Raw genomic sequence first — 24579 nt, 5'->3', positions numbered from 1 at the left:
AGACAAGCCTCTCGGGCTGGTGAGTGCCGGTCGGCACCGATCCTCTGTGCGGGAATCTCGCCGCTTTGCCCTCCGCACCCCTGTTGCTGTGCTCTCCTCCGCGGCTTCGAAGCTCCCCCCTCCGCCTCCCGCAGTCTCCGCCCGCGAAGGGGCTTCCTAGTGTGTGGAAACTTTTCCTCCTTCACAGCTCCCTCCCACTGATGCAGGTGCCGTCCCTATCCTTTTGTCTCTGTTTATTCTTTTTTCTTTTGCCCTACCCAGGTACGTGGGGAGTTTCTTGCCTTTTGGGAGGTCTGAGGTCTTCTGCCAGCCTTCAGTAGGTGTTCTGTAGGAGTTGTTCCACGTGTAGATGTATTTCTGGTGTATCTGTGGGGAGGAAGGTGATCTCCGCGTCTTACTCTTCCGCCATCTTCCTGCTCTCCTCTCCCAGAATCTTGAGTAGAGTTCCCTGTGCTACACCGAAGATCCTTGCTGGTTTTCTATCTTATATATAGTAGTGTGTGTATATTCATCCCAAGCTCCTGACTTATCACTCCCCACCATGTTTCCCCTTTGGTAACCGTAAGTTTGGTTTTGATACCTGTAAGTCTGTTTCTGTTTTTCAAATAAGAATTTGTTTCATTTTAAAAATTAGATTAGACATATGAGTGATATCATATGATAGTTATCTTTCTTTGTCTGACTTAGTTCACTTAATATGAAAATTCTCTAGGTCCATCCATGTTGCTGCAGATGGCATTATTTCGTTCCTTTTTATGTCTGAGTAATAGTCCATTGTATATATGTACTACATCTTCTTTATCCATTTTTCTCTAGATGGACATTTAGGTTGCATCCAAATCTTGGCTATTGTAAATAGTGCTGCAGTGAACATTGGGGTACATGTATCCTTTCGGATTATGGTTTTCTCTGGATATATGCCCAGGAATGGGATTGCTGGATCATATGGTAGTTCTACTTTTCATTTTTTAAGTAGCTTCCATACTGTTCTCCACAGTGGTTGTACCAATTTACGTTCCCACCAACAGTGTAGGAGGGTTCCCTTTTCTCCACACCATCTCCAGAATTTATTGTTTGTAGACTTTTTGTTGATGGCCATTCTGACTGGTGTGAGGTGATACCTTTTGTAGTTTTGATTTGCATTGCTCTGATAATTAGTGATGTTGAGCATCTTTTCATGTGCTGTTTGGCCATCTGTGTGTTTTCTTTGGAGAAATGTCTATTTAGACCTTCTGTCCATTTTTTATTGGGTTGTTTGCTTTTTTGACATAGAGCTGCATGAGCTGTTTGTATATTTTGGAGATTAATCCCTCATTGGTAGCTTTGTTTGTAAATATTTTCTCCCATTCTGTGGGTTGTCTTTTCATTTTGTTTATGGTTTCCTTTGCAGTGCACAAGCATTTAAGTTTAATTAGGTCCCATTTGTTTATTTTTGTTTTTATTTCCATTACTCTAGGAGAGGGCTCAAAAAATATTTTGCTCTGATTTATGTCAAAGAGTGTTCTGCCTGTGTTTTCCTCTAAGAGTTTTATAGTATCTGGTCTTATATTTAGGACTTTAATCCATTTTGAGTTTATTTTTGTGTATGATGTTAAAGAATGTTCTAATTTCATTCTTGTACATGTAGCTCTCCAGTTTTACCAACACCACTTACTGAAAAGACTGTCTTTATTCCATTGTATATTCTTGCCTCATTTGTCGTAGATTGACCATAGGTGTGTGGGTGTATTTCTAGACTAAAGGAGACAGTAGAGAAAAATGTTCCAGACAAAGGAGCAAAATAAAAACCCACAAGAACAACTAAATGAAGTGGAGATAGACAAACTACCTGAAAAAGAATTCAGAGTAATGATAGTAAAGATCATCCAGGATCTCAGAAAAAGAATGGAGGGACAGACCAAGAAATTACAAGAGATGTTTAACAAAGAGCTAGAAGATTTAAAGAACAGATAGAGACGAACTATACAATAAGTGAAATGAAAAATACACTAGAAGGAATCAATAGCAGAGTAACTGAGGCAGAAAAACGAATAAGTGAGCTGGAAGACAGAATGGTAGAAATCACTGCCACAAGACAGAATAAAGAAAAAAGAATGAAAAGAAATGAGGGCAGTCTAAGAGACCTCTGGCGCAACATTAAATGCACCAACATTTGCATTAAAGGGGTCCCAGGATAGGAAGAGAGAGAGAAAGGGCCTGAGAATATTTTTGAAGAGATTATAGCCAAAAATTCTCTAACTTTAGCAAGGAAACAGTCACTCAAGTCCAGGAAATGCAGAGAATCCCATACAAGAGAAACCCAAGGATTAACACACTGAGACACATATTAATGAAACAAATAAAAATTAAAGACAAGAAAAAATATTAAAAGCCACAAGGGAAAATCAACAAATAACACACAAGGGAACCCTGATAAGGCTATCAGCTGATTTTTCAGCAGAAACTCTGCAGGCCAGAAGGGAATGGCTCTGCATACTTTAAATGATGAAAGGGAAAATCCTACAACCAAGAATATGCTATCCAACAAAGCTCTCATTCAGATTTGATGGAAAAATCAAAAGTTTTCCAGACAAGCAAAAGCTAAGAGAATTCAGCACCACCAAACCAGCATTAAAAAAATCCTAAAGAAAATTCTCTAGGCGGAAAAGAAAAGGCCACAACAAGAAAAAAGAAAATTATGAATGGAGAAGCTCACCATTAAAGGCAAACATAAAGTAAAGGTAGGAATTCATCCACACACAAATATGATATCAAAACAAGCAATTGTGAGAAGAGGGGAGTACAAATACAGGATATTGGAAACGCATTTGAAACTAAGAGATCAACAATTTTAAACAGTCTGGTATACATATAGACTGCTATATCGAAACCTCATGGGAACCACACAACAAAAATCTACAATAGATACACAGACAAAAAAGAAAAAGCAATCTAAGCACATCACTAAAGATAGACATCAAATCACAACACGAGAACAAAAGACAAAGGGAGAAAAAAGACCCCCCAAAAATCTAAAATAGTTAATAAATGGCAATAAAACATACATATCAATAATTACCTTAAATGTACATATATTAAATACTCCAACCAAAAGACCTAGAATGGCTGAATAGATATAAAAACAAGACCTATATATATGCTGTCTACAAGAGACCCACTTCAGATCTAAGGACACATACAGACTGAAAGTGAGGGGATGGAAAAAGATAATCCATGGAAATGGGAATCAAAAGAAAGCTGGTGTAGCACTATTCATACCAGACAAAATAGATTTTAAAATACAGAATGTTACAAGAGGCAAAGCAGGGACAGTACATAATGATCAAGGGATAAATCCAAGAAGAAGATGTAACAATTGTAAATATATATGCTCCCAACATAGGAGCACCTCAAAATATAAGGCAAATGCTAACAGCCATAAAAGGAGAAATCGACAATAATGCAATGATAGTGGGGGATTGTAACACCCCACTTTCATCAATGGACAGATCATCCAGACAGAAAACCAGTAAAGACACAGACCTTAAATGACACATAGACCAAAGGGACTTAATTGATATTTATAGAACATTCCATTTGAAAGCAACAGAATAAACTTTCCTCTCAAGTGCTCATGGAACATTCTCCAGGATAGACCATACCTTGGGTCATGAAGCAAACCTCAGTAAATTTAAGAAAATCGAAATCATATCAAGCATCTTTTCTGACCACAATGCTATGAGACAAGATATCAATTACAGGGAAAAAAAACTGTAAAAAATATAAACACATGGAGGCTAAACAATATGCTACTAAATAACCAAGAAATCACTGAAGAAATCAAAGAGGAAATCAAAAAATACCTAGAGACAAATTACAATGAAAACATAATAATCCAAAACCTATGGGATGCAGCAAAAGCAGTTCTAAGAGGGCAGTTTATAGCAATACAAACCTACCTCAAGAAACAAGAAACATCTCAAATAAATCTAACCTTACACCTAAAGGAATTAGAGAAAGAAGAACAAACAAAACCCAAAGTTAGTAGAAGGAAAGAAATCATAAAGATCAGAGCAGAAATAAATGAAATAGAGACAAAGAAAAAAATAGCTAAGATCAATGAAACTAAAAGTTGGTTCTTTGAGAAGTTAAACAAAATTGATAAACCTTTAGCCAGACTCATCAAGAAAGAAAAGCAGAGGACTCAAGTCAATAAAATTAAAATTGAAAAAGGACAAGTTACAACTGATGATTATGAATTTTCAGCATCTTCTTATGTGCCTGTTTGCCTTCTGTATGTCTTCCTGGGAAAAATATGTATTCGGGTCTTCTGTTCATTTTTTAATTGAGTATTTTGGGTTTTTGATATTGAGTTGTATGACCTGTGTATATATTTTGCATATTAATCCCTTGTTGGTCATATCATTTGTAAATATTTTCTCCCATTCAGTAGGTTTTCTTCATTTTGTCAATGGTTTCCTTGCTGTGCAAAAGCTTTTGAGTTTAATTAGGTCCTGTTTGTTTATTTTTGCTTTTGTTTCCTTTGCCTTAGGTTACAGACCAAAAAAAATTATCGCTACAATTTATGACAAAGAGCATTCTTTTATGTTTTCTTCAAGAAGTTTTATGGTTTCCAGTCTTACATTTAGGTATTTAATCCATTTTCAGTTTATTTTTTGTCTATGGGGTGAGAAAATGTTCTAAATTAATTATTTTACATGTAGCTGTCCAGTTTTCCCAACATCACTTATTGATGTCTTTTTACCATTGTCTATTCTTGCTTCCTTTGTGATAGATTAATTCACCATAAGTGTGTTGGTTTACTTCTGGGCTCTCTATATGGGTCCATTAATCTTTGTGTCTTTTTTATGCCAGTACCATATTGTTTTGATTACTGTTGCTTTGTGATATAGTGTGAAATCAGGGAGAGTTATACATCCTGCTTTGTTCTTTTTCTCAAGATTGTTTTGGCTATTTGGGGTCTTTTGGGGTTCCATATACATTTTAGAATTATTTGTTCTATTTCAGTGAAAATATGTCATGGGTATCTTGATAGGGCTTGCATTAAATCTGTAGATTGCTTTAGGTAGTATGGACATTTTAACAATATCCTTCCAATCCGTGAACACAGTACATCTTTCCATCTGTTTGTATTGTCGTCAGTTACTTTCATCAGTGTCTTACAGTTTTCTAAGTACTGGTCTTTTACCTCCTTAGTTAGATTTATTCCTAGGTATTATATTATTTTGATGCAACTGAAATTGGAATTTTGGAAAAAAATTCTCTGATAGTGTATAAAAATGGGGCAGATTTCTGTATATTAGTTTTGTATCATGCATCTTTACTGAATTAGCTTTAGTAGTTTTTGTGGTATTTTTAGGGTTTCCTATACATAATATCATGTCATCTGCAAACAGTGACAGTTTTATTTCTTCCTTTTCAATTTGGATTTCTTTTATTTTTTTCTTGTCTGATTGTTCTGGCTAGGACTTACAATACTATGGTGAATAAAAGTGGTGAGAGGGGGCATTCTTGTCTTGTTCCTGATCTTAGAGGAAATGGTTTGAGCTTTTCACCATTGAGTATGATGTTAGCTGTGGAATTAGCATGTATGTCCCTTATTACATTGAGGTATATTCCTTCTATTCCCACTTTGCTGAGAGTTTGTATTATAAGTGGCATTGAATTTTGTCCATAGATTTTTCTGCAGGTATTGAGATAATCATATAATTTTTATTCTTAAATTTGTTAATATGTGTATCACATTGATTGAATTGTGGGTATTGAACCATTTTTGTATCTCTGGATTACATTCCCACTGCATCATAGTGTATGATCCTTTTCATATATTGTTGGATTTGGTTTGCTAATATTTTGTCGAGGATTTTTGCATCTATGTTTGTCAGTGATATTTCCTTGTAATTTTCTTTTTCGTGTGTGATATCTTGGTCTGGTTTTGGTATCAGGGTGATACTGGCCTCTTAGAATGATTTTGGGTACATTTCTTTCTCTGCAATTTTTTAGAATAATTTGAGCAAAATAGCTGTTAACTCTCTTACAAATGTTTGGTAGAATTTTACTGTGAATCCATCTAGTCCTGGACTTCTGTTTGTTGGGAGTGTTTTTAAATTACTGGTTCTGTATCATACTGGTAATTGGTCTGTTCAGATTTTGTTTTTACCCCTTATTCAGTCTTGGGAAATTGTACATTTCTAGGACTTTGTCCATTTCATTGTCATATAATTTTTGGAATATCTTTTATGATCCTTTGTATTTCTGTTGTATTAGTTGTAACTTTTTTTTCCATTTCTGGTATTATTGATTTGGGCCCTCTCTCTTCTTTTTCTTGATGGGTCTGGCTAAAGGTTTATTAATTTTGTTTCTTTTTCAAGGAACCAGCTCTTGTTTCATTGGTCTCTTCTATTGTGTGGGGTTTTTTTTTTTTTTGTCCCTGTTTTAGTTATTTTGGCTCTGATCTTTATGATTTCACTCTTTCAAATAACTTTGGATTTTGTTTGTTCTTCTTTTTCTAGTTCCTTTAAGTAACTAAAGGAGTTTAAGTTGTTTAAGTTAAGTTGTTAAGTTGTTAAGTAAGTTTAAGTTGTTTGAGATTTTTCTTGTCTCCTGAGGTATACTTGTATCATTATAATTTTCCTTCTTAGAACTACCTTTGCTGCATCCCATGGATTTTCAATTATAGTGTTTTAATTTTCGTTGTCTCCAAGCATTTAAAATTTCTTATTTGATTTCTTCAGTGATACATTTTTGTTGTGTAGCATATTATTCAGGCTCCATGTTTGGTTTTTTTTTTTCCTCATAGTTAATTTCTAGTCTCAATCACCTTGTGGTCAGAAAAGATGCTTTATATGATTTCAACTAAATTTACCCGGACTTGTTTTGTGGCCTAGTATCTTTTTTTTGTGGCATGTGATCTGTCCTGGAGAATGTTCCCTGTGCACTTGAAAAGAATGTGTATTCTACTGCTTTAGATGGAATGTTCTATATATATCTATGAAGTCTCTTTGTTTTAATGTGTTATTTAAGGCCAGTGTTTCCTTACTGATTTTCTGTCAGTATGATCTCTTCATTGTTGTAAGTGGGCCGTTAAAGTCCCCCACTATTATTATGTTACTGGCAATTTCTCCCTTTATGTCTGTTAATATTTGCTTTATGTGTTTAATTGCTTCTATGTTGGGTGCATGCATATTTAAAGGTTTTCATATCTTGTGCTAATCCTTTTATCATTGTCATCATTTATATTATCATCCCTGTTTCTTGTAACAGTCTTTATTTTAAAGTCTATTTTGTCTGGTATAATTATTGCTATCCTGGCTTTCTTTTTGTTTCCATTTGTATGGAATACCCTTTTTTATTCCCTCACAGTTAGTCCATGTGTGTCTTTAGCTCTGAAGTGAGTCTCTTGTAGGCAGCATGTATATGATCTTGTTTCTGTATTCATTTAGCTACTCTGTGTCTTTTGATTGGAACATTTAGTCCACTTTCCTTTAAAGTAATTATTGATAGTCATGTACTTATTGCTATTTTATTATTTGTTTTGGGGTTGTTTTTGTACTTCTCTTTTTTGTTACTTTCTCTTTTTGCTCTCTTACCTTCTGATTTAATGACTATAGTTAGTGTTATGTTTGCACACATCTTTTTTTGTGTGTGTGTATCTATTATAGATTTTTGGTTTGTGGTTAACATGAAGTTTATATAAAACTATATATATATATATATATATATATATAATTTTAAATTGCTGATTTCTGAAGTTCAACCACATTTTAACAATCCTGCATTTTACTCCCCTTCCCCCACATTTTTGACATCATATTTCACATATTTTTGTTTTTCATATCCCTTTACTATTCATTGTGGATATAAGTGACTTTACTATTTTTGTCTTTTAACCTTCCATGTATATAAATATGTGGTTGATTTACTACCATTACTATATATTTTCATTAACCAGTGAGATTTTTTGTTTTGTAATTTTCATGTTTCTAGTTGTGGCCTTTTCATTTTCATTTAGAGAAGTCCCTTTAACATTTTTTGTAAAGGTGGCTTGCTGGTGCTGAACTCTTTTAGCTTTTGCTTGCCTGTAAAACTGTTGATCTTACCATCAAATCTGAATGAAAGCCTTGCCAGCTAGAGTATTGGTGGTTGTCGTTTTTCTTCCTTTCATCACTTTAAAAATATTGTGCCACCCCCTTCTGACCTGCAAAGTTTCTGCTGAAAAGTCAGCTAATAGTCTTATGGGAGTTCTCGTGTATGTAATTTGTTGTTTTCCCCTTTTTGCTTTTAATATTCTTTGTCTTTAATTTTTGCCATTTTCACTACAGTGTGTCTTGGTGTAGTCCTCTTTGGGTTGATCCTATTTGGAACTTTCTCAGCTTCCTGTGCTTGGATGTCTGCTTCCTTTTCCAGGTTAGGGATTTGTTTCAGCTATTACGTTTTAAAATATGTTTTCAGTCCCTTTCTCTCTCTCTTCTCCTTCCGAGATCTCTATAAAATGAATATTAGTGCACAGAATATTGTACCAGAGGTCTCTTAAACTTTCCTCATTTCCTCTTACTCTTTTTTCTGTTCGGCATCAGTGATTTCCACTACTCTGTCTTCCAGCTCACGGATCCACTCCTCTGTATCAATTAGTCTATAATTGATTTCTTCTAGTATGTTTTCTATTTCAGTTATTGTATTCTTCATCTCTGTTTGGTTGTTCCTTATATTTTCTAACTCTTTTTTAGAAACTTCTAACTTTTCACTTTTTTCTTCCAATCTTCTCCTGAGTTCTTTGATCATTACCTTCAATTCTTTGTTGGGTAGACTTGCAGATCATTTTAAACTTTCAAGACTTGTTGTTAAGCTCTTTGAAGGCATAGAGTAAATATTTTAGGGTCTAAATTTTACTTTAGGCTAAATTTGCCCCAGTTCTGAGTTGTGACCCTTCTATGGTCTCTATTGAATATTCTGTTCATTCAACATGGCCTGTACATTCACGCTGATAGGACCTTGTATGATTTCCATGTTGTGTGATTTCTGGAACTATTCATCTTATAGTTCCTTGCTAATTTTTTTCCTCTGGAAGTAGTTCTTGTTCAGTCTTATGGATGTTAGCCCTGTGCAGGTGCAGATTGTATTCAGCCAAAGACAGAAGGCAGTTCCTATGTAGGTTTATAGAACTCTTTCATTTGTAGTTCTCTCCTCTAGAATAGTCTTCCCAGCAAATTCTAGGTTCCACAGCCTCCTAACCTTCACATACTTGAATCCCCATCTCCTTTACTCAACAAGATTTCCCAACTGTGTTTGGGTTCCTCCTCACTACACCTTAATCAGGAAATTGCCTCCAAGCAAAGAGCCTGGAAAATAGGAGGGCTTACCTCATTTGTTTTTTATTTTTTTCTCAGAGATCATAGTCTTGTTCTGCCTATAGTCCAATGTGTAAAAATAGTTGTTTTCTATAATTTGTCTAGTTTTCTAGTTATTTATGGTAGGAGGGTAATGGTGGACCATTATTGAGCCTATAAATAATTGCATTGCCATAAAAAGTGAAGGAACAGTAAATGTATTGTTTCTGAATTTGAGGGCACTAGTGAGAACCAGTTCCTAGTTTTAAAATGTTTCATTTCAGTTTATAAAAGCATAGCTAATAAACTGAGGATTAGAAATGCATCAAGAAGAAAGAAAAAGGGCTTTCTGATATATCATCTGAAATGTATAACCACAGTTAATTTTTCTCATTATTTAATTTAGCCCTGTATAATTGATTCTTATTCCCCTGGATTTTGAGTTAGCAGTTTGCTTTCATATGGCATTATATTCCTGGATATAAAGGATTCCAATAAAGCCTAATTCAGCCATATGGTGTGTTCTGAAATTGTCTCCTCAGTATCAGCTTAAGCACCATATCCTGTACCTGTGAGTCTAATTCTGGAATTCAAATAGTTTAGAATACCTGATATGATCCTTTCTACATGTCAGTGAAGACCTAGTTTCTATCCTGTACCTGAAAGCAGAAACTTTAGGTAAACATTAGAGAAAAGCACAAACTACCAGTTGATCAAAAGCCTGAAAAGTTTGAATGGTTCATTTATTAGAGTCATCAATAGTATGGGAATGGAGAAAAGCAAAATCTCTTATTTTGCAGACAGGGGTGTGATAATAACTATTTATTAAGAGTTTGATCAAAGTTTCTCTTGAGGATAAGAAAATATTATGAAGAGAAGTGGACTTGAGTTTCTACAAGCATTCAATCCATTCTAGTTACATGTACAATATATGAAACATTTATGCTAAGAACATTAGTTATGCTTATATTAATAACATTTAAAATTAACCTAGGGAAGGCTGGCTGAATTTCTTTGACAGTTCTTCCTATGCAGCTCTTACATTGCTATCTATTAGGAAATAATGGAGAATATCATAAATTAGGAGTTTGGGATTACAGTATACACACTACTATGTATAAACTAGGTACACAACAAGGACCTACTGTACAGCACAGAGAACTATATTCAAGGTCTTGTAACAACCTATAATGGAAAAGAACCTGAAAAAGAAAACATATGTATATATATGAATCACTTTGCTGTACACCTGAAACTAACACAACATTGTAAATTAACTACTTAAATTTAAAAATGAATTAAAAAAAGAAAGATATTGTAAAATTCTTCCCAACTGCAATTAGGAACAATAGTTTCTCTTATTTTGTAAAAAGCCATTACAATATGATGAGTTTTCATTAAAAAACTAATATCTTACAAAAATAAATAAATAATGGAGAATACCAAACAAATTGTAATTATTTCTAGCATTCTTATATTTATGAGATAAGAGAACAAATCTGTTATTTTCTGATGGCAATCTCAGAAATCTCAAAGATAGTTTTAGGTATTATTAAAATCATGAAGAAAAAAAAATATTTTTGACTTTAGACTCTGACCTTGGTAAGGTAAAGTCACCAGAGTTGTCCAAGGTGGTTACTTAATTAAAAAGGATTATTGGTTATCTAGTAAAAATTGCTTAACTCCCTGTTAATCAAAGTGACAGTGCAAGAGCTTGCATAAAATAGGAAAAGGTACTAAAATTATAGGGAACTTTAGCTCTTTCAAAAAACGGGGAGGTTTTTAAAAATAACCATTTACATAATACAAAGCATAGAAAATTATTCTGGTGAAATATTGAATCTCTGCCATCCAGGTAAATTTATAGAAAGTAAACAAAAACCTTGTACTACCACTGTTAAGAGCAAACTGAATACTTCACAAGCAATTTCCATGTATACAATTTTTAAAAACCCAAATTCTAATTTTGCATCAATATAGTATGAGGCTTTACGGTATTCACAAGGATATTTTTTAAATTATCTTATGAATGACCCCACCAAAATTGAACAATTGTTGCTAAATTTTTTTCAGAATCATTATTTTCTTGTGCATAGGTATTATCAACAAAACCAAGGTTACCTTGCACAAAATGTCTATAATTTTCCATATTCATTCAAGCCTTGACATTCACTGTCCTCTTTCATATTCTGAAACAACCAGATATAGCATTAGGATAAAACAGTTTTGTCTTTTGAGAAGCAATTACACATCCTATTATCCTGAGACATAATTGTCTTCTGCCATTATTGCTACTGGCATGTCCTAATTGTAGTAATTATAATTTTTAAACCAATTAAGTTATATTTCAGAAAGATGTAAAGGTAGATAATTTATTTCTGCCTCTCATACAGAAGCTAGTTAGCAGCCTAAAAACTCATACACACCTAATACAATCCCTTACAGTCACACTCATTTTCTTTTTAAAGTGACAAAAATGAACAAGTTAATACAACCCAAAGGTATAGCCATTCTGTAATATATAAACTAAGCAAAATTGTATGTGTATACACATGTGTATATGCATATATACAAGCACTCACAAATATATACACATCATGAGCAGACTTACTGACTTGGTCAAGAATCAGAAACAAAAACAAAGCAACAAAAAACCAAAATGAGAAGAAAAAAACTCAGAGAAATGGAGAATCAGCCAAGTTAAATTTTTGATGCCACTTGGGAATCACCCTACTTTAGAGGCATTAGGTGAAAGAATGTTGAAATACAGTTGTTAGGTTCGAAGTAAAATCTGCTAATGTCCTATAGAGTAATAAAACCGTAATTTCGGGTTATCATTTCAATCAGACAAAACTCATTTACATATCGGCCAGACAAAAACTATGTTAACATATAAGTTCACAAAATCTAGGCTCTTATCAGTACTGACTAGCAAGTTATACAAAGTACATTCCTTAAATAATTAAATAACCTTTAGGTTTACCTTAGATGGGTCCTTTAATGAATGTTCAAAAATGACATTGAAAAGAAATGTGGTTCTCCAATTTTCTCTATTTACAAGTGTGGACAATTTTTAACAGGTATATTAGCAATATTCCAGCAATATTTGTTTTTAATGACCTCCACACCTCTTCTTAACAGCAACATTACTTTTAAGTAATTTTTATACAGCTCATTTTTTTATGTTCGGCAATATGTAATCAAGTGCTCTTGCATGCACTATAGGGAGTAATTTTTTAGCTAACATTTGAAGATCTCATGTGAATACTAGTTTGGGGTGAGTAAGTTATTATATGATCAAGCATTTTTCCTCCTTTGGAATGTTTTTGCAACAACTTTCTTGAATTGTATTCATTGTTTCAATAGAACCTTCAAAGTTACACTGATTTTAACTTCTTATAATCAACTCTGATTTTTTTCTGATTGGTAGATGAATGTTTTAATTAAATTGAATACTATTTTTACAATATTATATTCTGCTGTAACATATTATAGTTATCACTTATGTTATACATAAGAACAAGAGAACAGTATTAACAGTTAATAATATAGCATACTATAATTTTAGAATGTTTTAGAATGTTCTAATATCCTATAAACAAACAATATATCTAACAACCATTTAATGTTCTAATGAATCCTAGAAATTATTAATCCCAAGAGCTACTCTGGAAAATTAAATAAATTTACATTTCTTTTGAGAGAAAGTCTCAAGGTTTGCTTGCTCAATTCAAATTTATTTTTATATAATGCTCTTTGGTAATAGTGCAAGAAAATAATCCAAGTATCTGTCACATCTTGCTCATTTGGAAACATATAGATACAAATAAGACCTGAGATCTCTCTCCCCTTGAAATGTAAATGATATTGGCTCAAATCTCTATTTCAGAATTCTGATCCTCTTCTTTCTGCATACCCTGTTATTATGATCCAAAGACACAACTCACCAAAGAACAAAACTCTTTCTTAAAGTATTGACTTTACTGAAAAATTTTGTATAATTGGGAAAGGTCACACAATTTAATGCCATAAATTAGGACAATGTAATTCACACGTTAAACATTCCTTTTCTTAGAAGGCCTTTTAGCCATCTCACCCATGGGAGTCTCTCATTGTCCTATTACCTCATATAACTACCTGTTATCCTTGCTTCTCATTTTTTTCCCCATATGGAATAGTAATTTACCTTCCTTTGCTCCTCATACCAATGATTTTAGTACCTCAGCCTCCCACTCGATGCTTCTTAACCCTGACTGCACATGATAATCACCTGGCCCCTGGCCCCAGAGATTTTAATATAACAGTCTCAGGAGGTACCCAGGCCCGTGTATTTTTTAAATGCTTCTCAGATAATTATTGAACTGAAGGGACTAATCAAATTATTTTTCCAGATATTTCTCTTTCTAAGAGGACTTCTGGTGCTAGATGGTAAGAAAATAAAAGTTTCAACTTCTTATATAAGACTATACATTTACAATCTGAAAGCATATAGCTTATTTCACATTTATTTCAATGCAGTCACAATTATTACTTTATGTTTTGGATTTTTATGCCAATTCTTGGTAATACAAATTCTTGAATTTTCTTGAATTTTTTCTTATGTATTATCTATGCACACAATCTGATGGTTTGACTGAATTTGTTTTTTACTTCTTTTGCTTTCTTTCAGTATTGTCTGAGATTTAAATGTGTAGAGCTTAAATACCATGTCAATTTTCAGAGTTGCAATTCTACCAGAGATTGTAATTCAAATGGAGTAAGTAATTTCAGTTTTCATTTTAAGCAACATGCTTTGAACAATTCAATAAACAGTTTGGAGATTTAAAGAAATCATTTGAATAATTTTTTTGATCACTTTCATGCTGCTTGGTGTCATTTAACAGTTTGTAAATTATAACTTCAATCTTATCTTCTTGAGAAATCTTGCCAAACTGTTTATTAGAGAAGATAAAGTAGAAACATTTAAGATGATTCTGGATGTATAAGATGTTTGGTAAATATGTGGGCTGGATGTGCTATAAGCACTATGTGTTACCATCTAACCAAAATGATCTTATTTTTACAGAGAGAAGGCAGGAAATGGTAAATAAAGGTCATTAGGATTTTCTTGCTGGTCTTGCTCATTAATTTAGTGTCTGGGCTGTTCTGTGAAGCTAGGAAGTAAATGATAATTAGAGGCATGTTACTGGTGATTGACAATAGTTTGGTCTGGCTGTGGGGAGAGTTGAAAGAATTTATTTGGCAAAAGAATTTATTTGGCAAAAATTGATTTGGCAACAGAAGCCAGATATACTTTCTACAGTATGGGAAATGTCAAGAGAAAATTTGTTGAATTTGTCTATTTAAGGTAAATTCTCTGGAATGGATAAATTCTCTGGAATAAATTCTCTGTTGAATACGTGTAGAATATTAATTGGCCTCTATTGAAAACCATCTTTGTACATAAAAATTGTTCTATTTTCTGATTATTCTAGGTCTGCAACAATTTTAACCATTGCCATTGTAGAATGGGGTTTGCTCCTCCTCGTTGCAAGCCGATGGCAAAAGATTTTGGAAGTATTGATGATGGACACAGGAGGAAAGTTGGTTAGTGTCTTTAAAACTTTATTAATCAAAGACAATATGTAAGACAATAAATTACGGTTGTAGGTTCCAAGTCACATTGCAAAGCAACTAATGTCAACAAATACGGTTTTACTTTACTTGTAAGACTTTAAAAGACTCTAAGACAGTTAAGTTTGAACTCTTCTTTATATATCAACACTGACATTGTCTAACAAAAAGTGTAACTAGTGGTAGGAAATTTTAAAAGTAGAAATTCCCGTGCATATAATTTGATTAGTTAATTTAGATTATTCACTTTGTATTGTCTCATATATTCCTAGTTTTAAATGATGTTAGTAGTCATTGTAATATTAATGCCACCAGAATCTTTCAAGGCTACTCCTTTCTCCTGCATTTTAGGGGCTACAATCTCATCTTTAGAAATTTCCCTTTAGGATATCCCCTCTAGGGTTCCTGAGTAGTATTTTGAGATCAAGCAGGCCTGGATGAGACTGGGAACAGGTGGGGGATGGTCCCTGGTTCCAGAAGGTTATTGGAGCCCACCTAAACTAACCTGGGAGAAGAGGAGGTCTGTCTACCTTTACAAACCCTTTTTCTTTTGGGGCAATTAAATGGTGAACTCCTGGGCAGACTTATGTGTAGCTTGACTATTAGCGGGGGGCATACCTAGGGTGAGTAACTTTTCAGACAGCTAAAACACAGCTGTATCAGACTGTGTATCAGACCAAAAAATAAACATAATCATTTAACATATACAACTACACGTATATTATTATTTTCACATAAATATGTTGAAAGAATAGGCATTTATTTGAAATTGTATATTATTCTGTACTGTGTACTTTTGTTACATAAATTGCTATTATTTAAGTGAAATAGCAATAGAACTAGTAAACAGTGCTGATCAATAGTAGTTTATAGAACAACCAATTAAAAAATAAAATATGTGAGCAAAAACAGCAATGCTTTATAATGAGAATATTTTATAATGTAACCTCTGATACAGCAATTTATTTTACCTCTTTTTAAAAATTCTTTACTAGATATTTAAATTTTGCATGGTTATCTTATTGTTTATTCTTAAGATACATAAACATAGGACTTTTAGAAAGGAGAAAGAATATAAATATGATAGGAATGATTAAAGATATGCTCATATTTAATGAAAATAGCATTGACATGCTTCCTTCTGTGCCATAATACAGTCAGACATATTTTTGATTTTTGGTTTCATTTTCCAGTTATACTTTTCTGAACTGCTTGCAGCCTATAAGACATTCTTCTTTTAAGTAGTAGCAAAATGGAATAGAATCAAATGTAAAATTCATTTTGACTTGAAGCTCTGTTTTAACAAACCCACATTTACTGAATTCTGGTGTCAGTCCATCATGGTGGCATTAAGCTAAGTATCTTGACAAAAGCATTTGAGCATGGGATACTTGGGTCTTATTTACTAGATACAGCAGGTTTTCAGGCTTGGAAATATTATTTTGCAGCTCTTCAAAACTCATTCTCTTTGTTTCTACAGGCTTATTCTAGTAGGCCACCTCTCTGTCAATCAGCTCCTTTGCATATTTAAATTCATCTTATAGGCTGTCCATGTCTATAAGGCCCATCATATTTATACACTCCAAAGCACATTGGATGTCATGTGTTAAATCTCTCTTTCTCAGGGAGCATGCTTTAAAGCACAGAAGTAATCTTAATTAGTGAAATCTAAGTTGAATTCCACATAAATTACAGTTTTAATAAAGGAACTGAGAAGGTCCTTCTTAACTTGCTTACCCATTTCTGGTTACATTTTTTTGAGTTCTGAAGCAGTCTTATTTCCAAAAATATGAGTCATTTTTTCATTGTATGAGTTGTCACAACCTGTGCAAATCATAGAACTACCCAGGTGCAGTCAGTGCATCCTTTTCTATAATCCTGATGGCCCCTTCACAGGTCATCAGATTGTTTTGGAGAAATAGCACATAAATTTCTGCTTCACTACACACTTTTTTTCCTATTCTCATCCTCTATGAATTTCAAAATTAGAGAAGTACATTCTTCTTGTCCAAACTTTTAAAAATAAGATTTTACATCTTAAATATTTTAACATATCTTTTATGGTCAGTAAGGAGTACAGTCGTCTTCTACACTTGTTTAAGGAAGCAATTTCTTTCCATTTTGTGAAGTTAAAAAAAAAATTCTTGGTAAGTGCTTATGCGTTTTGAGGAAACTGAAACTGACTGAAACTTTCATTATGAAAGCCTTTATATCACAGGAAAACAAATCACACTCCTTTTGGTGTTGTGTACCAGGTGTACAGGACATTTGGCAAGTGAGATCTTTTTCTTTTCTTCATTAAAAAAATTATAGACTGAACGGAACTTGCAAAAATTTACATTTGCCCTGTCTGCTAACTACACATATAGATGAGCAAAGTCTAGTTTGTATTTGAGCAAGATAGCAAAAATCTTTTTGTTTTATATGGTTTTATTAAAATTTTCATAGAAATTCAGAAGCCTATTTGAAACTCTGTTCTGGAAACCAAATTACCTAAGAGCTGGGGGGCAATATTTTGCTGCCACATTCACTTGGTAAAATGTGACAGAATCATTACTTCACTGTGAGGAGTCAACAGATGTTATCAAAATAACTCTTTTTTCTCCCATTGGGCATTTTAGTTGCAATCTATGAATCTGGAAATGTAATTTCACTCAGTTTTGTAGAGCAATCAAGAAACTGAATGAATAGATAAAACATTTTTGTTCTTGTGGTGTACCCAAACTAATTCAGTGGTAGCTATTTTTATTTGAACATTGCTATCTTTTGGGAAGACAATTTGTGTTTTTCATTTAGGAAACAGAAAAATATGATTGACTTAGAAATACTTGCTTGTCTCACTGCAGACATTTGAGATTCCATCTCCATATGTAGCTTTCACAGCTCCTTCTCCACCATACCCAAATCCAAATATTTTTAATTGAGATATAACTGATGTATAACATTACATTAGTTTCAGGTGTATAACATAGTGATTTGATATTGTATACCTTGGAGAATAATCACTGTAATGAGTCTAGGTAACAGCTGTCACCATGCATAGTTACAAATTTTTTTTTCTTGTGTTGAGAACTTTTAAATTCTAATCTCTTAACAACTTTTAAATAAGCAACACTGTATTATTGAATGCTTCTGCACACTAAGCGGAGATGTCGGCACAGCCGTTTCACACTGGGCACTCTGGTTTGAAGTGTTGGGTGCAAAGCCTCTGCACTCGACACCTTATGAGGGAGTGAAACAAGACTAAGCACAAAGGGAAAAAAAAGGAGGCAGAGAAAAGATGGCTGGGTAGAAAGACGTTAGTTACCTCACCCTCTCTCACAAAAACACCAGAATCACAACTAACTGCTGAACAACCATCAACAGAAAAATACTGGAACCTACCAAAAAGGATACCCTACATCCAAATATAAAGGAAAAGCCACAACAAGATGGTAGGAGGGGCACAGTAGTGGTAAAATCAAATCCCATACCCATCGGGTGGGCAACCCACAAACTGGAAAATAATTATATTGCAGAGGTTCTCCCAAAGGAGTAAAAGTTATGAGCCCCATGTCAGGCTCCCCAGCCTAGGGGTCTGTCATTGGTAGGAGGAGCCCTCTGAGCATCTGGCTCTGAAGGTCAGCGGGGTTTGATCACAGTAATTCCACAGGACTTGGGGAAACAGAACCTCCACTCTTGGAGGGCATACACAAGGTCTTGTATGCACCAGGTCCCAGGGAAAAAGCAGTGACCTCATAAGAGCCTGGACCAGACCAACCTGCTGGTATTGGAGGGTCTCCTGCGCAGGCTGGGGGTGGTTGTGGCCCACTGCAGGGACAAAGACACTGGTGGCAGTAGTTCTGGGGCGTACTCATTGGCATGAGCCCTGCTGGAGGCTGCCATTTTCTCACCAAGACCTGGCCCCACCTAACTGCCTATAGGCTCCAGTGCTGGGATGCCTCGTGCCAAACAACAAGCAGGATGGGAGCATAACCCCACCTATCAGTGAACAGGTTGCCTAAAGTCTTCCTGAGCCCACAGCTTCCCACTAAACACACCCCTTGACATGGCCCTGCCCACCATAGGGACAAGACCCAGTTCCACCCACCAGTGGGCAGGAACCAGGCCCTCCCATCAGGAAGCTGGCACAAGTCCCTTAGACCAGCATCATCCACCAGGGGGCAGACAGCAGAAGCAAGAAGAATGACAACCCTGCAGCCTGTGGAACAGAAACCACAATCACAGAAAGTTAGACAAAATGACACGGCAGAGGAATATATCCCAGAGCAAGGAACAAGATAAAACCCCAGAAGAACAAGTAAGTGAAGTGGAGATAGGCAATCTACTCAAAAAAGAATTCAGAGTAATGACAGTAAATATGATCTAAAATCTTGGAAAAAGAATGGAGGCACAGACTGGGAAGATACAAGAAATGGTTAACAATGAGCTAGAAAATCTAAAGAACAGACTAACAGAGATGAACAGTAAAATAACTGGAATGAAAAATACACTAGAAGGAATCAATAGCAGAATAAATGTAGCAGAAGAACGGATAAGTTACCTGGAAGACAGAATGGTGGAAATCACTGCCAGGGAACAGAATAAAGAAAAAAGAATGAAAAGAAATGAGGAGAGTCTAAGAGACCTCTGGGACAACATTAAATGCATCTCATTATAGCAGTCCCAGAGGAGAAGAGAGAGAGAAAGGACCTGAGAAAATATTTGAAGATATAATAGCTGAAAAATTCCCTAACGTGGGAAAGGAAACAGTCACCCAAGTCAGGAAGCGCAGACTCTCAGGCAGGATGAACCCAAGGAGAAACATACTGAGACACATAGTAGTCAAATTGATAAAAATAAAAGACAGAGGAAATATAAAAAGCAACAAGGGAAAAGCAACAAATAAAATGCAAGGGAATTTGCATAAGGTTATCAGCTGATTTTTCAGCAGAAACTCTACAGGCCAGAAAGGAGTGGCATGATATATTTAAAGTGAAAGGGAAGAACCTGCAACCAAGAATACTCCACCCAGCAGGGCTCTCATTCAGATTTGACAGAGAAATCAAAAGCTTTACAGACAAGCCAAAGCTAAGAGAATTCAGCACTACCAGACGAGCTTTGCAATAAATGCTAAAGGAATTTTCTAGGTGGAAAAGAAAAGGCCACAACAAGAAACAAGAAATATATGAATGGAAAAGCTCACCAGTAAAGGCAAATATATAGTAAAGGTAGGAAATAATCTGCACACAAATATATCAAAACCGGCAATTGTGAGAAGATAGTACAAATGCAGGATATTGGGAATGCATTTGAAATTAAAAGACTGGCAACTTAGAACAATCTTGTTTATATATACACTGCTATATCAAAACCTCATGGCAACCCTAAACTGAAGATCTGCAGTAGATACACGCACAAAAAGAATAAGGGATCCAAACACAACAGTAAAGTTAGTTATCAAATCACAAGAGAAGAGAACAAAAGAGGAAGGGAAGAAAAAGACCAAAAAACCCCAAAACAATTAAGAAAATGGCAATAAAAACATATATATTGATAATTACCTTAAATGTAAATGGATTAAATCCTCCAACCAAAAGACAGAGACTGGCTGATTGGATAGAAAAACAAGACCTATGTATATGCAGTCTACAAGAGACCCACTTCAGATCTAAAGACACATACAGATGGAAGTGAGGAGATGGAAAAAGTTATTCCATGAAAATGGAAATCAAAAAAAAGCTGGAGTGGCAATACTCATATCAGACAAAATAGACTTTATAATAAAGACTGTTATAAGAGACAAAGAAGGACAGTACACAATGATCAAGGGATAAATCTAAGAAGATATAACAATTGTAAATATATATGCACCCAACACAGGAACATCTCAATATATAAGACAAATGTTAACAGATATAAGAGGAGAAATTGATAGTAACACAATAATAGTGGGGGACATTAACACCCCACTTACACCAATGAACAGATCATCCAGACAGAAAATCAATAAGGAAATACAGGCCTTAAATGATACATTAGATCCTATGGACTTAATTGATATCTATATATCATTCTATCTGAAAACAGCAGAATACACACTGTTTTCATGTGCACATGGAGTATTCCCAGGATAGATCACATCTTGGGCCACAAAGTAAGCCTCAGTAAATTTAAGAAAATTTAAATCATATCAAGCATCTTTTTTGACCACAGTGCTATGAGATTAGAAATCAACTATAAGAAACAAACTGTAAAATACTGTATTATTTACTACAGTCACCATGATGTACATTAAATCCTCATGATGTATTTATTTTGTAAGTGGAAGTTTGTACCTTTTGACCCCCTTCAGCCAATTTGCTCATCCCCCACCCCAATGTGTGGCAACCACCAATCTGTTCTCTGTATCTATGAGCTTGTTTTTTGTTTTGTTTTGTTTTTTAGATTCTACATGTAAGTAAGATCATATGGTATTTGTTTTTCTCTGTCTGACTTATTTCATTTAGCATAATGAAATATATGAGCCTTGAGGCTCATCCATGTTCTTGCAAATGCCAAGATTTTATTCTTTTTATGACTGAATAATATTTCATTTTATATATATATACATATATCACATTTTTGGTCAGGATGATGGATGATTGTTTCCATATCTTGGCTGCTGTAAATACTGCTGCAATGACCATGGAGGTATACGTATCTTTTTAAGTTAGTGTTTTCATTTCCTTTGGGTATATACCCAGAAGTCGAATTGCTGGATCATATGGTAGTTATATTCTTAAATTTTTTGAGGAACATGCATGCTGTATTCCATAGTGGCTAACCCAATTTACATTCCAACCAACACTGCATGAGGGTTTCCTTTTCTCTACATCCTCACCAACACGTTATTTCTTATCTTTTTGAGAATAGCCATTCTGACAGGTGTGAGGTAATATCTCATTGTGGTTTTGATTTGAATTTTCCCAATGATTTGTGACGTTGAGCATCTTGTCATATACCTGTTGGCTATTTGGATGTCTTCTTTGGAAAAATGTCTATTCAAATCTTCTGCCCACTTTTTTTTTTTTTTTTTTTTTTTTGCGGTACGCGGGCCTCTCACTGCTGTGGCCTCTCCCGTTGCGGAGCACAGGCTCTGGACGCGCAGGCTCAGCGGCCATGGCTCACGGGCCCAGCCGCTCCGCGGCATGCGGGATCCTCCCGGACCGGGGCACGAACCCGTGTCCCCTGCATCGGCAGGCGGACCCTCAACCACTGCGCCACCAGGGAAGCCCCTGCCCACTTTTTAATTGGATTTTTTTTTGTTTTGCTCTTAAGTTGTATGACATCTTTGTATATTTTGGATATTAACCCCTTATCATATGTATGATTTGCAAATATATTTTCCCATTCACTAGGTTGTCTTTTCATTTTGTTGCTAGTTTCCTTTGCTGTGAAATAGCTTTTACATTTGATGTTTTGCTACTTGTTGATTTTTGCTTTAGTTGCCTTTGCTTTTGGTGTCAGATTCAAAAAATCATCACCAAGATTAAAGTCAAGGAGTTTACTGCCTATATTTTCTTCTAGGAGTTTTATGGTTTCAGGTCTTACATTCAACTCTTTAATCCATTTTGAGTTAATTTTTATGTGTTGTGTAAGATAGTGGTCCAGTTTCACTCTTTTACATGTAGCTGTTCAGTTTTCCCAACACAATTTATTGAAGAGACTATCCTTTCTAGATTGTATATTTTTGGCTCCTTTGTTATATGTTAATTGACCATATATGCATGGTTTATTTCTAGGTCCAAATTATTTTTGGCATGTTGTACAATATGCTATGTTTTGGTTACTTACATATCTAATCTAGTTGTATACGTTCTTCCATCTGTCACTAGGAACAGTCATTTAGCCTTGTTGTTCAGTGATGTCTGGGTCATGCTGGTGTTAGTATTGTTGTCATTCTGATTTTTATTATCTGAGCTCTTAGAAAAGATCACAATATTGACAATATGAAAAATTAGTGCTATCTTGACACAAAGCACAACAGTTAATCCACAGACTAAGTCAAAGATGTACTGTTCACATTAATGATTTCAATACCCTTAGGTTGCACACTTAAGTCACATCACTCAGAGTGAACATCAGTAGTCAGAGTTAAAAACAGCAACAGCAACTGCAGATAATCTATGCTATATTCACTTGACACCAAAACAATGTTGCTTTTAGTTCCTGGGTATTTTTTTTTTAAGCTTCTGTATGAATTTTGTTTTGTGCTTCCAAACTTCCAAGCCAGTTTCTAAAAATCAGAAAATTTCCCATCCTGTTGATGGATGCCCCGGTATATAAGGCTTTCCTGACAACACTTGGAACAGTGCCAGGCCAACAGTCATGGTTAGTTACCCTAGGCCACTTTAGGTCCAAATGGCAGTACTGTGGTTGCACCTGAGCCTGGGCTCAGAGGAAACCTTCCAATACAACTAGTTTCTTTTAGTCAGCTGCCGTAGGCTGTATTCATCCCCTCTATTCTGGGGCCTGTAGGTCTACCCCGAAAGCCCTGGGCTGGTATGCCAGCTGACTGCCTGTTCTGTGCCCAAATTATCTCCTTGGGGCCCTGTACCCAGTCAAGGAAACCCTGGGCTGCTGATGGGCCTGGACTCCATGTGCGAGACGCCCTTGTGATGCTGAATGCATTTGGGGGCATAAAGAGTTTGAGAGGCAAGGTGATCCCAAGGAATCCAAGTTTGCTTTATATCCTCATTTTATTTATTTTGAATATCACTGACTTATGTTAACAGTATATGGCCTGGAAAAACCTCAAATTATGGAATTTATCCTGGCCTTATTTGTAACCAGTATCTTATTGTCTTTTGTTAATATTTCATGGATATTTTCAAAGAATGTGTAATCTGTTTTTACAGCATTACATACAAAGATATAACATATGTACATAATTAAATATAATTAAATATATATGTGGTTGTGTGTATGACTTACTTGTTTGCATATTCTAGAATCTAAATCCTCATATATTTTTGTTAACTTGTCTACTTGGTATATAAAATTTATACATCAAGTTTATTTAATCTTATATTATAATTTTTCTTTTAATAATTTTTATATAATCTTAACCCCAGAAGTTAACCACTACTAATATTATATATTATTATTGATTTTTCAGGTGTTATTATCAACCTTTTAAATCTATGACAAGCCAACAGTAAAAAAATTTCCACTCGCATTTCTTTAATTTCATGAGGCTTCCCAATTATCTTATGGTTGTAGGAAATTTATAATTATTCTGCATATTTTTCTTTCATTACCCTTGACAATCACTTCTAGTGATATTTTTGACCTTTTCTAACACACATACATTTTTATATGTATATGTTTAATTGTTAAACATGCATAACATAAAATTTACCATTTTAACCATTATTAAATGTATGAATCAGTGACATTAAATATATTGGTGTACACTGTTGTAAACCCACCATCCATCTCCAGAACTCTTTCATCTTGCAGAACTGGAACTCTATATTCATTAAACGATAATCCCCCATTCCTCTCTTCCTCAACCCCTGGAGGCCACCATTCTACTTTCTGTTTCTATGAATTTGACCACTTTCACATACCTTATAGAAGTGGAATTATACATTATTTGTCCTTTTATTTATGGTTT

The 24579-nt window shown here is 34.7% G+C and overlaps 1 protein-coding gene across 4 annotated transcripts in view; it reads left to right on the top strand.

Moving 5' to 3' along the window:
* The window catches only part of LOC137215922 (disintegrin and metalloproteinase domain-containing protein 5-like), a 145225-nt gene that overhangs the window by 107438 nt on the left and 13208 nt on the right, over positions 1-24579 (top strand). For all 4 annotated transcript variants that reach the window (XM_067721519.1, XM_067721520.1, XM_067721518.1 and 1 more), the window contains 2 exons: positions 13996-14082; positions 14801-14912. In XM_067721519.1, coding sequence (XP_067577620.1) covers positions 13996-14082; positions 14801-14912 — 199 coding nt within the window. The remainder of the gene's footprint in view (positions 1-13995; positions 14083-14800; positions 14913-24579) is intronic.

This window comes from Pseudorca crassidens, chromosome 21 (assembly GCF_039906515.1).
Source record: "Pseudorca crassidens isolate mPseCra1 chromosome 21, mPseCra1.hap1, whole genome shotgun sequence".
Classification (NCBI taxonomy): domain Eukaryota; kingdom Metazoa; phylum Chordata; class Mammalia; order Artiodactyla; family Delphinidae; genus Pseudorca; species Pseudorca crassidens.
This window is presented reverse-complemented; position numbering and strand designations above follow the sequence as displayed.